Source organism: Raphanus sativus, chromosome 5 (genome assembly GCF_000801105.2).
Source record: "Raphanus sativus cultivar WK10039 chromosome 5, ASM80110v3, whole genome shotgun sequence".
Lineage (NCBI taxonomy): Eukaryota > Viridiplantae > Streptophyta > Magnoliopsida > Brassicales > Brassicaceae > Raphanus > Raphanus sativus.
This window is the reverse complement of record NC_079515.1, coordinates 25,338,868-25,355,354: the sequence shown is the minus strand read 5'-3', so window position 1 is coordinate 25,355,354 and position 16,487 is coordinate 25,338,868. Positions and strand designations below refer to the sequence as shown.

Here is a 16,487-nt window from a genome sequence, read left to right as displayed (position 1 = left end):
TTAGTATTTAGAATTTAGGGTTTAGTATTTAGAATTTAGAGTTTAGGATTTAGTATTTTTGACGGATTTATCAATACTAAAAAAAATATTTTTATAATTGCTACTATTTTTTATTTATCTAAAAACATAATTTTATTTCATTAAATTCTTATTATTTGGTTTCCTTTTTTAAGAGATATCAAATCTCAATTAACTAATTCCTATTGGTGGGTGAATGTAGAGATTCACCTTAGGGGGTGAAGGTAAGTTTTGTTCATGTATAATGCAATGCGTGTACTCTCTGCTCTCTTTCTTTAAAGGCAGCCAGCCATAGACATTTCATGAAAGGAAAAAGATAATTAAATTAAAAAAAAAGTTAAAAGTGAGTCCCGAAAACACGTGTATACTCTCTTAGGTTGACATGTCACCATGCAGACAAACAAACTCGAATCTGTTGACTTGGAAGATTCCAATTTATTAGCGGTCAACAGTTTCTTCTTGTCTTTTTGAAATTTCCAAGTCATTAAAGTTTTGTCTTTATGCTTTGACGAAATTTATTATTATTAGTATTTTTAAAAGTTATTATCTTTAACTTTGATAATATTAGAAATGTAAATTAAAATGTTTTATGGTGAAATGTTTGTATCATGTATGGTTTGATTGTTTGATGTTTTTTAAAATGATGAATATAATATATCTTAATCGAGAGAGAAAGAAACTAATGGAGGTCAACTTTATAAAAGGCAAATAATAAGTTAATTAAGGTCCGGAAAAGTTTCTCGCGTCTCCAATAATTCTGTCAATTCAAGGAAAATCTCAGTCGAAGAGAGTTTCGATGAAGCTTCCTAAGAATCTAAGATATAACCACCAACGAAATCCCAAGAAAACCAAAATTAAAACTTCTAAGTCTCATAGCTAACATGTGGTTTGATCCTAACAAAAGAATGTGTCATGTGTGACTAATTAATGCAGTAGCTAACGTTATCTGCGCTATAAAACATCTTATCCTTACTTCTTAGTCTCAGGCTCTCTAATCAAATAGAAACAAATTGCAATGAAATACAGAATGTTAATTGATCCTGTTGAAGTACACTTGTAAGAGAATATATCAGCAAATGACAATGACATGGAACAGAACCAGTATTACAGCTAATGTCACTCCCGTTTATTTAAGTTGAGCGGTGATTCTAGCTTCAAACTTGAATTATATGATCTAAGATGGCCCATGTCGGTGCTTCTAACATCAAAATTGAATTATATGATCTACGATGGGCTACGGAACTAACTGTCAGATGTACATTAATAAAAGTTCTTCCACGTGGAATAAACTTACATGGAAGATATACCCGAACGATTTTAATTTAACAAAGTGCAGCGGCAGTAAGGTGGTGGGGCAATCATGGCGGTGAGGACGGCAACAAATAAATGCTGTGTAAGTTATTAATTTTTTTTTCTAACTCTTGTTTGTGATGTCTCATAATTAAATACTATCAGACCTTTACAAACAACGGTGATCTAACAACAATTCAAGAAGCACCTCCATTAGATTAATAGAATATTTCTCAGTAAAATACTAATATTTAAACATAGTCCAAACTTCAAACCATGAACCAGCCTTCCCACGCATGGACTTTGATTTACGAAAGAGGTGTTTAGTCTTGAACTTAAAATAGAAAGTTCACTCACACTCACAGATCAACACTACAAAACCAATAAGAAACAATCTCACTATAGCCAAACTCATCCAACCAAAATCACAAACTCGGTTTATGTTCCATACCAGATCCGGTTTAAAGTGCTTAAACCCGGAGAACATTTCTCATATATATGTACTCTCACACAAACTCCAACCGCACAAGAAGCTTCACGGATCTACACTTAACCCCATCCTGATTATGCAAAGGAACAACACGTATTCCTTGCCTCAGTTCCCAAACCGGCAAGCAGGTTTGGCCTCCAAAATCATCTTTCTCCGACATGTCATACTCATGAACCTCGATGCGCAGAAGAGCAAGCTCTGGAACCGTTAATGGGAACTCAAAAACCTCATTCCAAGCTGGTATCCAATTATCCTCTAACATTTTCGTCTTCCTCATTACCGTATCTGCTGTGACTCCAGCAATCCCCACCTGAACAGATTGTGATCATTAGTTTCAGCTTCAAAACTAAAACCTATATAAGGTTGCAAACTTTTTTTACCCTTGCATAGAAATCAGGTGGAGAATATCTATCAAAATGTGTGTGAGGAAAATCGTAGTACCAGCCTTCTCCCATGTAAATAGTTACCTATAAAGATATATAATTACTAAATCAAAAACGTTATAAGTTCATGAGGTTTTACACAAAAGAGAGAATGATGGTTAGATATCTGACCCTTAGTGTTGTCTTTACAGGTAATGTAGCTTCCGGGTCAAACACAGTGCCTGACTTTAGCAGAATATCTGGTTTCTTGATGTATCCACATCCTCCATTGGCTCTAAACATTCCTTGCATTACCCACAATGATCTTCCTTGCCCCTTCACAAGAATAAGTCACTTCAAGAATTTAATATGTTCTGTTAAAGATAATGGAACAAGATAGCTTGGAAATGAGAAACTGAAGAGGAGACCTGCATATTGAAAGCCACCATTTGAGCACCATGGCTCCAGCCAACAAGTGGATTGTAATTTGATGAAGTAATTCTAGTTCCTTTAGGGTAAATCCGAAGCATATTCCGCTGAGTAAAGCTACAATCAATAATCCATGATCAACATAGTTTCATAAAACACTTTAGAAACCTGATATGTTCTTAAAGGGTATTACCTCACAATCTGTTTGGCATATTTTTCTGAGGCCTTTTCAAGTTGTTCTTCACTCAAACTAAGCCGTCTTACTTTATCAAGATCCACTTTCAAACATTCAACCATTCCGCCTTTCGGTTTCCCAGCCTGGATAGCAATCAGATTCTTGTATTGTGGTGGTGCATTCTTCTTAAACTTATCTCCTTCATCATCATCGTCGTCGTCATCATCATCATTTGAATCATTCTACATAATAAGAAATAAAGAAAAACCAACTTATATATACAATGAATCTGAATGAACATGATGTGTATTTCTATACAAACCTTGTCATCACTTGTGACCCTCCGACTAAAGATTGGAACTTCTCTCCCCCAAACTTCTTCATCACCCAAACTCCTATCTTTCTTCTCCACAGCTTCATCATCTTTTGATTCCTTGTACTCTTTAGGAGGTTTGGTTGAGATGATAATACGCTTTTTCAAAGATGCTGGTGATGGGAACTCCTTTAAGCATTCTCCAGGAGGAGGAGTAAACAACGTTTCTCCAAATACTTCACTAACCATCTAGAACATAATTAACATCTCTAAATCATTACAATGAGAGAGAAACCAAAGCAAAGAAAGGTCAAAAATAAATGCAAAAATAAGTTCACACCTCAGCAACTTTGGCCTGGAGTTTTGGAGTAAGGTGATCTTCAAGAGTTACAACAACTGGATAATCAGATACATCAAATGCATAAGTTTGAATAGCATTTAAACATCTGCTCAGCTCCACAGGTGATGTAAGAGTCCTATTAAAAAAAATGAACAAACCACCATTCTTTTAATGATTAAAAATCTAGCAAACACATATACAATCAAATTTCATTGCACTATACATTTACCTTCCATGAAGAACATCAATACCATCTTCATCAGAGTTTGGCCAAAGATCTAACTCAATAACCCTGACACCTCTTTTCAATGCATCTATTATAGGTATTTCACTGCAGTCACTACTCAGCTGATTACCGGTTAAATAAGAATTATGCCCTGTAAATATGAAATAATGTGACAATGGAGCATCCATGTCTTGATGCACCTGCAAAAAAAAACATACATATAGTCATAAGCATCAAGCTCCAGGAAAAAAAAACTCAGTGATCACATTCATATCCAGGACTGGATCTGAGGTTTAGAGACCATAAACATTTTAAAGTTAATGTTAATAAAATTTTTCTTTACAGTATTAAGATCATTTGATCTATGTATAATAAGTCTTCAAAATTTGGGGATAACGAGACAAGAATGTTTCATCCCACTATATCCAGAGAACCGGCCATGTTCCTGTCTACATTCGGAATATAAAACTTCAATCTAATCCAATGATTAATATCGCATAATGTTAACATGTAAAATAAAGAAGATCACCTCATGAAAAGCAAGCGGAGAGTTATTGACACTTAAAAGGTATTTGAAGAAAGCGTCAAGGTGGAGACCATTGCGGTGAAGAAGAGAAGATGATGCATTGACGATCGCTTGAGCTTCTTCTCTCGTCGCTTGTTCTTGTTTCTGAACATCGGTGAGAAACCTAAGGAGATGATCGACAGTCATGAGCCCTTTGTCGGAGTAGTCATCGAAAATGGTCTTGATCTCAGGCGGTGCAACCGACGCCGTGTGCCTGTACCTACGACGGAAACAGAAACAGACTTTGTACGTTTGCTTCGACATTTGGAACAAACGAACGATTCTCTAGGGATCTCTGTTCGTGAAATCAGAACTGTTTAGTTTAACTTTTTTCTCGTTGGTGGTTTTGATCTCAAAAGATTTTTTACTTTCTATAAAACTTGGGATGTAAGGAATGTCTGCATTATTGGTCCATGTGGAGTTTTTAATAATTTTGGTTTGTCGGCAGATGTTTATCAAATTAATTATTAGATGTGTTTTTTAACTTTTGTTTTAATACTTCCAACTTTGTATTAATGCTAAAATTAATGATTTGATAAGATCGATTCTTGTTCAAACAAGCTAGGAAATGGGATCGAATTTAATGCCTAAAATGTAAAGTCAAGAAATTGAAAATATTAAATTTGAAACATTATTGTGATTAGAAAAGTAAGTTATTTGAAGAAGTTAGAAAAGAATTAAGTATATTTATGTGAGAGTTAAGAAAATCAAAGACTACAATTGGATTGTTCATTTTCGGAATAAAATGATATTGAATGACTAATTTCACTGTCTGCATAATTTTGTACCCTTTTTAAATTTTTTTTTTTTTGAAAATTAAAAAAGGGGTACAAAATTATGCAGACAGTGAAATTCTCATTTGAACATAATGAGATTCGCATTTCATTAATTCCATAACCATTCCAAAAATATTACAAAGAAAATATATTTAAACATCCTTTTGCGTACAATTTTGTTTCTAGAATAAATGAAATGAATATATTTCAATTTTTCAACCAATTTCATAAATTTTGTTCCAACCAATTTTATTCCATTAAATTTCATTTCATCGTTACAGCCTAAAGAACTCTGTTATATATGGTGTCAAGTCCTAGTGTCAGGAAAGAATGTGATAATGGAGAGCAGTCGTATGGCTAATTTACAAACTATTTAAATAAGGGGTCATATTGAAAACATTTTATAACTTGGGGGGTTTATTTTCAATATTTCCCAAAATTTGCAACACGAGGAGATCTTTTGCTCGAACTGTTGTGAGATCTGGGTGGAACAAACAAATGAAACATAAATTGATTTGATATCCCGTGACAAATCGTAGTAATGGCGATAACGGCGACTAGATTGGTATCTCTAACTCTGTTGTGGGTAGTCGTCCTCTTCGTCACACTTGCTCTCATCCAGGTTTTAAAACTTTTAATCCTCATTCATTCTTCTGGTAGTTTCTCAATCTGGGTACTTACGTTTTTATGGGATTTAATCAGATGAAATTGACTGATGTTGCTGATCCTATGGGGAACGAGAAGATTGCTGATCCTATGGTGAGCATTGAACTCATTTTCATTTTTTTGGTTTTTGTGTAAAGGTGTGTGATCAGAGTTTGTAATTAGGGTTTTGTCTGCCTTGTGGGATTTAATCAGGTAGGAGGAGAGGATTTAGAAGGAGTTACCCACAAAGTTTACTTTGATATTCAGATCAATGGTTCACCTGCAGGTTCATCAACTTTCCTCCTTTTTTCTTTTTTATTTTTTTTAATTTGGAAATGTGAACCCAAAAAAAATCTGATTTTGATGTGTTAAAAGGATATTCATGATTTGGCCTTAGTTGCTTAAACACATTTGGTGTTTAATGTATAGGGAGGATTCTCATTGGGCTTTTTGGGAATATAGTTCCTAAAACCGCAGGTAAAAGTTTCAACTCAAAGAGTGAACATCTTCGAATTGTCTCTCTCTGTTTGGTGTTTTCCTTCTAACGAATCCATGTTTTTTTTTTTTGCAGAGAACTTTCGAGCGCTTTGCACGGGTAGCCAAGTAGCTTCTGTTTAACACTCTTGGTCTTTTAAATTTTCTGAGACAAAAAAAAGAGTGTCTTTGGGGTTTTTTGATGTTCTGTCTTCCTTTTGTGTGCAGGAGAGAAAGGAGTTGGGAACATGGGGAAACCACTTTATTTCAAAGGAAGTAGCTTCCACAGGATCATTCCTAGCTTCATGATTCAAGGTGGAGATTTCACACGAGGTGATGGGAGAGGTGGAGAGTCCATCTATGGCGATAAGTTTGCAGATGAGAACTTCAAACTCAAACACACCGGGCCAGGTAAACGCTCTAAAAGCTACCCTCTTAAAAAAACTCAAAATACATTTAAAGGCTTACAAAGGTTGAAGTCTGTAAATGGATCTTTCTCAGGAGTCTTATCAATGGCAAACTCGGGACCAGACTCCAACGGTTCACAGTTCTTCATCACAACCGTCACCACAAATTGGTAAGTAAGGCTTATGATGATGATTCTGTTTTTCAACATTATATTATTGTTTAAGCGTTGTTGCGTGTGTTTTGGATTTAAAAGGTTGGACGGACATCACGTTGTGTTTGGGAAGGTATTGTCAGGCATGGAAGTAGTGCGGAAGATCGAAGCTCAAGGACAAAGCAGTGGAGAGCCCAAAGGAAAAGTTATCATTTTGGACAGCGGAGAAATTTCTTTGTAATATTATCTTTCTTCCACTTTAAGAAACTTCTAAGAACTTAAATGTTTTTCATCGTTATGACACACACAAAGATCAAGTGTTACACTCTTTCATCCTTAACAACAACAGTCAGCAAAGTGATAACTCATTTACTCAGACATATTCAGCACAGTAATCTCAACAATCACTTGCATTAGTAGTCAATCCTCATTGCACCAAACGATCATCCAGTAGTAATTCAATCAAGTTTAATTCTGGAGTTATTATTGAATGTGTTACCGAAATAAATGCATTTCGGTGATGTAGATAGCTCAGTTAATTTTTTTTAATTATTTTCATTTGCCACTTATCAGAAAACCGAATCAAACATAACCTGAAATATTCATTTAAAAAAAAAAACTATCATTCCAGGTTTATTCCCAAATAAGAGAAATAAATAGCAATAAGCTAAGGTCGAAGAATGTACATTAAGTGAAGAGAAATCAGAGAAAGATTAGGGAAAAAACATTAGCAAAATCATATGAATCATGTGATTTTTAAATCTCAAGTCGTGAAATTTCTTGACAGACCAAGTCGTTGCTGTTGCTATCATAAGGACCCACAATCTTATACCTGTTACAGAAACAAACAAAAAAGATATAAACGTTTGGGATCAAACCTTAATTACATTCTCGAGTCAAAAGTTTTAACATTTTAGAACTTGCAAATGTGATTAATGATTGTTAAGAAAAGAAAAAAGAATCAAGAACGGGCTCTCACAATTCAAGAACTGATTTTCCTTCCTTGTATTTCTGGTTAATATCATGAGCAGTCACCTGGAAACATCAAAACAAAACAAAGATTATGTATAATCGTGAATTGAAATAGAACATAGATTATTATTACTAATGTATACAAACTAAACTAAGATAAAGTTCTGTCTTACGTATTTCCAGCCAACGTTTATTCCACAACCAACACAAAAGATATCAGTTACGGTATGAAGTCCTGTTATTAGGATCCTGTCTTCTTTATCTCCAATTGAAATGTTTACACTATAAGATGATCAATAAAAAAGTAATTAGGAATATAGATAAGATAACAAACTAAGAAACTTAGAAACTCTCCTAAGTTTCTTATCGCTGTGCTGATCGCATTTCAATAATAGTTTTCACTAAATATAAATCATAAGTTTCTCAAGAAACTCCAAGTCTCTCAGAGAAGAGTTGGTTCTTCTCTTATATATTTGCATTTTTGTTCATTATTTTATCAAGAAAAAGTTTGCTAGATACTAAACGATGTGCATGCGCTAATATCCCAGAGTTTTATAAGAAATCAGAAAACTTACACATTATTGAAGAGATAAGCTTGTCCATATCTGCCTTGAAATGACTGCACAAACACAATAGTCTATACATATTTATCTGGTATTGATGAATGATATCAAAACCTTTTGATTTACCTTAAAAGAAAATATCAGTTTAATATTACTGTGGAGAAAAAGAGATCAAACCTTGGACATGATGTCTTGTTCTTTAGTAAGATGGGTGTTACAGTGTTTGCAGCTATAAATTTGCCCTCCCAGATCCACGATGAAAACCCTTCCCATATTGGTTGAAACGACAAAATCTCTCGACTGTGAATTGAATGATCCCCAGAGTCGAGTCTTTTTGATTTATAAAGTGAGAGTGAGAAAATTCAGGAGAGATTTGTTAACACTTTTGGAGTAGTATTCGGAAGCGTATAAAAACTGTTATATCTTAGATGATTTGGTCTAGTTAGAGATTCGGAGGTTGTGTTATTTAGCAAGAATCGTGGATATGAAAAATGTATATGTGTGTCTTCAAACGTAAAGAAACTACTCTTAACAACTAGATACTCGAGATATCAGGCGACCAAACGACATTTTTCTTAACAAAATTTTATTACTTTGATAATCTAAACAATAGTACAAAAGTTGAGTGAAAAAAATCTTCTTTAACTATGTATATACGGGAAATAAAAATATGTTCATGATTGATTTGATTTAATCCGAGTCTCTTTGTATATTTACAATTCTCTGGTGATTTCTATAATCAACTATTTTCAGTTGTTCGCTCGGACAGAAGTGAGAAAGATGAAGCGTGTATTTGTGTTTGTTTGAAGAACACATGGCTGCAAGATCCTAGTTAGCTCCTAGTTAGCTCTTGTGATAATATCGTCCGGACGAGGTAGTCCAAGTGACAGGAAGGCATGTGGTGGCAACCACCATCCGGATTCGATTCTCTTCATGTGGAAACTACCCTGTCTCTTCTCGACACCAAAACGATATTAGGTTTGATTCCACTACAAGAAAACAGATATTTAACGAGAGAAATGGGTTTCGTCGTTTATCGTCCGTCGTAACACACATTTCGTCACCATTTCCTCGTAAAGTAGCAAGTCAACCATTTCCTCATAAAGACGAAATAAAGATTTCGTCGTAAGTTCCTCGCCGCATTTCCTCGTAAAATCCTCGCGGGTTTTCCTCGTAGAAACCACGCGATGCATTCGTCGTTACTTACACGTAATTTACTTGAAAAGAAATCCTCGTAAATTTGATGTAACTTCCTTGAAATATATTCCTCGTAAACTCCACGTAGATTCCTTGAAAAGCTTTCCTCGTAATACCTCGTAAAATATTCCTCGTAAATTCCTCGGTTAGCTTTCGATGTAAATAACTCGTATAATGCAAATTTTCAAATTAATAAATAATATTGATAAATTTAATAATTATTAATTTGATTTAGTAAAAATATTTAAATATTTGTGGTTTATAAATAAATTTTAAATAAAATTCAAATGCAACAAAATATTTTATATATAAATAAGTTTTGGATTTTATAATACATAAACCGAAAAAAACTAAGGCCCGTTCATCGCTTTGTAGAATTCCTCACTCCTCCTCGTAACATCCTCCTCGTCATGTGTGCCCGATGACTCGCCTGAAATGGGATTTTGTTGTTTCATGTTCCTCAACAAAGTTTCCCATTCCAGATTTTTGGCCGCTATAACATCGATGAAGGCCTCGAGTCCACTCACACGGAACCTGCAAAAATATATTTTTTGAGTTTATGATCATCAATAATAAAAAATCTATCATCAATAATTAAAAAATCTATCTAACGAACATAAATTCCGTAAACCTATCTAAATTTCCTAAACTAACCACCTAATATACTAAACTAATTATGGGGAGCGAGGAAATTACCATTTCGAAGGAGAGAGAAATGGGAGAGGAGTTGGAGAGGAAATGGGGAGGAATTGGAGAGGAAGTTGGGACGAATGGAGAGTGTGAGGTTTGGGTTGTATATATAACTTACGAAGGTGTCGCAATTTTCTTGTAGCTTTACGAGGAATTAAAGAGGCCCGTCTTTTATTTCCTTGTAAAATCCTCGTAAACTTACGAGGAAATTGCAAGGCCCGTCCCAAATCCAACGACGAATAAGCGAGGCCGTCTTTCTGGTCTTCGTAAATGCCTCGTAAATTACGAGTTTTTAACGAGGTAAATTTCTGAACCTCTAAAATCAGAAACCCTAAACCCCAAACCCTAAACCCCATCTTTCTTATATTCTACTTCATATATTACAAACTTATCTTCCTTTTAACCTCAATATCTTCTTAACATTTCAAAACTCAAAATTTAAAACTACAATTCTTTAACTTCTAATATCAATCTCTTCTTTCTAATATAAACTTATACAAAATCAAATTATTTATTTAAATTTTCTATTTTGCAACAAAAATATAATCTTTTGAAGATTTGAAAATATAATCTTCTTAACATTTCAAAACTCAAAATTTAAAACCACAATTCTTTAACTTCTAATATCAATCTCTTCTTTCTAATATAAACTTATACAAAATCAAATTATTTATTTTGCAACAAAAATATAATCTTTTGAAGATTTGAAAATATAATCTTTTGAAAATTATAAAATTATTAATGTGGTTTGGAGTTTGGGATTTAGACAAAATAGAAGAAAGATGGGGTTTGGGGTTTAGGGTTTAGAGGTTTAGACAAAATATCTCGTTAAAACCTCGTAAACCCACGAGGAAATTACGAGAAAATAAAAGACGGGCCTCGGTAATTCTACGTAAGTTTACGAGGCTTTTACGACGACTTCGTCTTACGTGGAATTAACGAGACTCGCATTTTTTCGTCGTTATTTCCTCGTTAACTACGAGGAATTAACGAGGTATGCTTTCTAAACGCCTAAAATCTAAAATCCCAAACCACAAACACCATCTTTCTTATCTTCTACTCTTCATTCCAAACCTCAAACCTCAATATTGGTGTGTTTAAAATGATGTTGAAACTTCTATATTTATAGAAAATTTTCGAATCTGGTAGTTGAAGTTTTGCGAGGAATTTGAGAGGAATAGGTAGGTAGCAAAAAAAAACGTGCTTTAGTATTCCTCGTTAAAATCACGTAAAACATTTCCTCGTAAAGAAGACGTGAATTTACGTTGTGTTTACGAGGAAACTTTATTTCCTCATTTCTTCGTAAAGATGATGCAAGCTTTACGTGGTTTTAACGAGGAAAGAGAATTTCCTCGTTGAAACCACGTAACTTTACGTTGTTTTAACGAGAAAATGTTTTCTTCATTACTTTACGAGGAAATAACGACGTTTTATTCTTTCTTTGTAATTTCCTCGTAAAGTCGACGTAATTTTACGAGGATTTTATTTCCTCGTTAATTTTCCTCGCCAAAGTGTTGTTTTCTTGTAGTGTCCAACTCAGGTACAGCTCTCACGGGTGAAGCAGACCGCTGCCTGACCGACCCAGGAGAATGACCCGCGAAACGGGAAACCCCTAGATTATAAAAAAAAAAACAATAATAATAATATCTAACCGGATAGATTTTTGTTACATTCTCTTTACTTTTGTTTTAACATAACAAATATATATATTTCATGACAAAATAGTATTTTTCTCTAAAATACATATTTTCTTCTTATTATACATAATACATATTTTCCATGACATTTTTTGGTTCATAAGTTTCCAAGAGTCTACGTGGAGTTAAACATTTTAATGCTATGAACCTAAAGGTTTAGAAATACGAAAAACCAAATAAGAACAACGGATGATAAATTTCCGCGGATAAACCGTGTGGACTTCAGGTTAGCCCAGCGTGTATTGATTGCTATCTTCCTAACATTTACTGTTTTCATCGTTGCTAGTCACTCCTCATGGGTAAAGTCTTTAAGTTTTTCTTTTGTCATTGTCAACAACAACAACAAGAAAACATGTTTTCGATATATATTGTCTCAATCGTTAGGTCCAGTTTTAAGGCCCTCGATTTCTAACGGACTATACACGACAGACATTTGGACCAAATATTCCAACTAACTATAGCTTATAATAGTTTTTCAAAAAAAAATATAGCTTATAAACGGTTTAGTACGATCCATAAATTGATTACGGTTCATAACCTCGATCTAATCTGTCATAGTATGTATTGATGATATAAATGATAAGTTGTGGACTTTTTTTGTAAGTAATACTAGATTATGACCCGTCCTTAAAAGGACGGATTTATTTTTATTTTATATGTTTTTAGAAATTTAATTTTTATATTTTTGTTATTAATCATATTTTTGTTTTTTGTATTATATTTCTTTTATAAAATGTTTTAATAATTTTATTAAAATAGTTGGACCACACATATATCAATAGGTCATGTTTTTATTTTAATAGTATTGATGCACATATATAATTACCTAATTTTAAATTAGATTAAAATTTGAAATTAGGTTGACCGGTTGGAATGGTTGGACCGGTCTGACCATTAACCCAACTTTAACTGAGTCAATGTTTGGTTTGATTTTCGAAACATTGATAAATATTTTATGTTGAGTTAAAGTTATATTAAAAAATTTCCTTGTATGATTTAAATATATGATTAATATTATATTATTAGTATATTACGTTGTTTTGAGTTAAATTTTGAATACGTTAAATAAGTGATGGGCTTACAAATGAATATCGTACTCAATATAGATTTGGAGAGATTGTAATCTTCATATATTTAATAATGGTGATTAATTGGAAATATTTCTTTTATATACTTAAAATTGATAGCACTGTTTTACAAAATTATAAAGAATGGTGTTTTTTTAAAAGTGAATCACACATATCATATTCAAAATCTTTCCTTTATTAGTTAGAGAATATTTAGGTAGATAGATTATTAATAACAATTTTAAATAGATAGTTATTAAAATTCAGTGACATTTAGTTGTAATTACTCGGGAAGAATTAGGGTTAATTATTAAATGTACTTTAGTTTTAATAGTTTAGATTTTCTAAATTTACAATCAGATTTTTTTTTAGCAAATGAGTCCTTCTAACAAGTAGTGTACAACATAAAAACATACTTTTACAACAAGATTTTTAATTCTACTGTCAGATAAATAATTTATAAAGCATTTCAACCGTTAGAAAAATCCACGAGGTTCACGTTCTCTTGGGATTTAAGAGTTTCACAAATGTCCATAGGAACATAGACAAAACTTACAAATATATACGTTTCCTTTTTGTTTCTTTGTCTACTTAGAAAGAAGTGGAAGAAAGATGCCTTCGGCTTCTTATCTCATTTGATGAAAACATTGTTTATACAACAAACAAAACAAAAAGACAAAAGTGTAACGGTGGATCGTTCATTAAAGTAAAGAGTAAATCAAAACTATAATGATTCGTTTTGTGTGTGTGTAGTGTCTACCTAATTTAAAATCTATAATATAGTAACACTGCCAATTCATTGGAGTTGTCTTTTGTATTCTCACATGGAAAAGCAGAGAGTTATATTAAAGCACCATTCGTTCTGTTCTTCCCTCCTTTACAGATTATCCTTTCGACCTTTCTGTAACCAACAAAACACACAATAAAATAACAGTATCAACACAAATATTCTCAAATTGGTTACCTCCACTGTACATGGCTCACACTCAGAAATTGATAAGTAATGAAAGCAACTTTAGTATTTAATAAGAAAAAATATCAATAGTATAAAGAACGATGAGGTGGATTTTGTTACCTGAAACTTGAAAGGAGAGACCAGAATCCAGAAGATGTTGCATTTTGTACGTGTATGTATATACATAAAGCTGTATTGTAAGTATAAATATGTACAAGTGTCGTTTGTCTTCTACTATTAGCTATTTGAGTCTCTCTTGTAGGAGGATCTTCTGGTATCGAGGAAACACATTTTTACAAGCTGAAACCTGCAATTAGATTACCACAAACACAAGATTAAAATCTTAATTTGTTTATTTAGTCACAGTTCATTAAAAAAAGCATGTGGCATGTCATAGGTGCTAGTGACGTTGTCATGTCCTAATGCTTTATTAAGAGATATCTACAGTAATTAATTTAATTTTTATAAAAATCTCAGAAGATTAGTAAAGCTGCCCATGATTTATTATTTTTCATCCCCACGCGGTTGCTACTCGGAAACATCCATTTCACTCTAATGTGATTTATTCTTTTGAGGGCCCCTAATCGTCACTATCCAATTAGGTTTGAATTAAATTGTTTAAAACATGAAAATGTGTATTGTTACTCGACATCCAATTTTCTATTTCTTTTGGAGGAATGGAAAATCAAACCTTCTAAATTGACCAGTCGTTTCTAACCTATAAACTACAAACAAACTTCAAGAACCCTATAGTGCCAAAAATGTGTAAATTAATTCAAATCGTTGACTATATAATAATAAGTAAAGTCACATGCTATATCTGACCGAGTTTGATTTTTTTATTAGTGGTAGAAGAAGAGCATATCTAACATATAGTATTGTATATTTTAAAAATCAAAATATATATAATACAAGATTTGAATATTAAGCAATTCAAAGCTGCCTTTTTCAGTTTTTAAATACTAATAATGTTTTCCCCATAATGTTTCTGTAACGGCTAAAGTTAATATATAATTAAATAAAAAGTTGAGAAACTTACGGATTCGATGTCGATCTTGAAGACTAGTAGCTTTCTTCTCTCTCTACAACTTGTTCTATACGCCACAACGATATGACCGATGGCTAAGACCGACGAACACACAAACAGAGCCACTTCCTCTGTTCTGAAACTTCCTCCTCCGATCACTGGCTCGCCGAACACAAACGCTGCCTTACAAGACACGTAGATCAATGAAGATATCGAGCAGAACATGGTTATTGTCAGATATGGACCCCTTGATAACTTTGGTCCGTCACATAGCCCATAAACACCTGTTACCAAAAACATAACAAAAATACAAACTTCAAGAACAGAGCTATGAACTTTTAGTGTTCTAGTCACTTAGCTTGTGGGCTACTTACATAGTATGATGGCAGATCTAATGATGGAGATGAGAGGAATATCGATGAGGGAGGATCTGAAGTCATAGTTGCTTAGATGAGAAGAAACAGTCGCCGGAGAAAGACGTAGGAGAGTGGAGGATGAGGAGAGGATGGCGGAGGGAAGGACGGCGTCTGCAACGGCGAGGAAGATAGGAGCAGAGAAGAGGATGAAAGAGAGGAGCATAGTGAAGAGAACGAAGATAGTCTTGACTCCTCTCCAAATAGAAGATGAATATCTTCTCGTCTTGCTAACCTCTTCTTTGCTAATCAGACCCATCTTTTGAGTTTCTTCTCTAGGGTTTTTGTTATTTACAGAGGATTTATATTTTTGATACAAGTGTTATTTGTTTTGAATAGACTTTTCCTGAGAGGTTTTTAAAAGGGTTGAAGAATACAAAAATTTGATGATGCTGACGATATTGCTGATGTGTAATTTTGTGTATAAATAAATATTTTTTTTGGTAATGATAATGACGTTTTTCTGTTGAAGTATAATATTTGAGATGATGTTGTTTTGTACGTCTTTTCCAAGGAAAATTTATTCTAGAACATTGTAATATAAGATTTGGTACGTGTTATAGGAATTAATCGATGAGAACTTTTTATACGTGCTGCATTATTTCTTTCCGATTGATTTTGTAGGTTGGGTATAAGTATAGAATAGATGTGGCTGTAAATTACCTTTATTGTTTTCATGTTTTTGAGGTCCTGGCATAATTTATTAAATATCAAAAATAATTAGCGAAAATATTGATATTATCAAACTACTATTGATTTAGTAATAGAAAATTGTTTAGTTTTAGACCAAAAAAAAGAAACTGTTTATTAAAAACTATCTATACTATTATTTGCGGAGTGATTTTTCGCAACAGAGTTCTCACGCTAAAAGTTAGAGTGATTAATATCGATATTATCCTTAATGAATTAATATATATAATTAAAAACAAATTTTAAGATAATCAGATTAATTTTTTTAAAATATGATAATTCTTATATATTATTTTGATAATAGAAAATTCGTTTTAATTATATAATAGATAATTCCATGGTTAATATCAATTGTACCCTTAATGAATAAAAAAATATATTAGCTAAAAATAAAAAAGAATTTACAACTAATAATACTAAGAATTATCAAAAATCTTAAAATATAGATGTTAAATAAAAAGATATATATATATATATATATATATATTATGTTGTAATCCGAAAAACTTTCAATAAAAATTCAAAATTAAAAAAATACACATATTAGTCAAGTA

The 16,487-nt window shown here is 32.8% G+C and overlaps 4 protein-coding genes across 4 annotated transcripts; 1 reads left to right on the top strand and 3 right to left on the bottom strand.

The window, feature by feature from the left end:
• Positions 1-1,495: 1,495 nt before the first annotated feature.
• On the bottom strand, positions 1,496-4,598 carry LOC108839324 (phosphoinositide phospholipase C 7). Its single transcript, XM_057010152.1, has 9 exons — positions 4,173-4,598; positions 3,647-3,843; positions 3,418-3,553; positions 3,087-3,326; positions 2,783-3,006; positions 2,589-2,706; positions 2,353-2,496; positions 2,179-2,265; positions 1,496-2,108 (listed from the first exon to the last, which is right to left on the bottom strand). The coding sequence occupies exons 1-9, from the start codon at positions 4,470-4,472 to the stop codon at positions 1,815-1,817; spliced, it is 1,740 nt and encodes a 579-aa protein (XP_056866132.1). The 5' UTR covers positions 4,473-4,598; the 3' UTR covers positions 1,496-1,814.
• An 839-nt stretch (positions 4,599-5,437) lies between these two features.
• On the top strand, positions 5,438-6,990 carry LOC108861331 (peptidyl-prolyl cis-trans isomerase CYP21-2). Its single transcript, XM_018635172.2, has 8 exons — positions 5,438-5,606; positions 5,687-5,743; positions 5,843-5,915; positions 6,059-6,106; positions 6,201-6,224; positions 6,332-6,514; positions 6,605-6,680; positions 6,765-6,990. The coding sequence occupies exons 1-8, from the start codon at positions 5,526-5,528 to the stop codon at positions 6,901-6,903; spliced, it is 681 nt and encodes a 226-aa protein (XP_018490674.1). The 5' UTR covers positions 5,438-5,525; the 3' UTR covers positions 6,904-6,990.
• A 254-nt stretch (positions 6,991-7,244) lies between these two features.
• LOC108861332 (protein yippee-like At3g55890) lies at positions 7,245-8,655 on the bottom strand. The gene is made up of 5 exons (XM_057010339.1): positions 8,375-8,655; positions 8,210-8,253; positions 7,808-7,916; positions 7,642-7,697; positions 7,245-7,494 (listed from the first exon to the last, which is right to left on the bottom strand). Exons 1-5 carry the CDS (start codon positions 8,468-8,470, stop codon positions 7,419-7,421), a joined length of 381 nt encoding a protein of 126 aa, XP_056866319.1. The 5' UTR covers positions 8,471-8,655; the 3' UTR covers positions 7,245-7,418.
• Positions 8,656-13,450: 4,795 nt separating this feature from the next.
• Positions 13,451-15,588, bottom strand: LOC108857166 (uncharacterized). The gene is made up of 4 exons (XM_018631112.2): positions 15,205-15,588; positions 14,843-15,114; positions 13,924-14,110; positions 13,451-13,749 (listed from the first exon to the last, which is right to left on the bottom strand). Exons 1-3 carry the CDS (start codon positions 15,500-15,502, stop codon positions 14,045-14,047), a joined length of 636 nt encoding a protein of 211 aa, XP_018486614.1. The 5' UTR covers positions 15,503-15,588; the 3' UTR covers positions 13,451-13,749; positions 13,924-14,044.
• Positions 15,589-16,487: the final 899 nt, after the last annotated feature.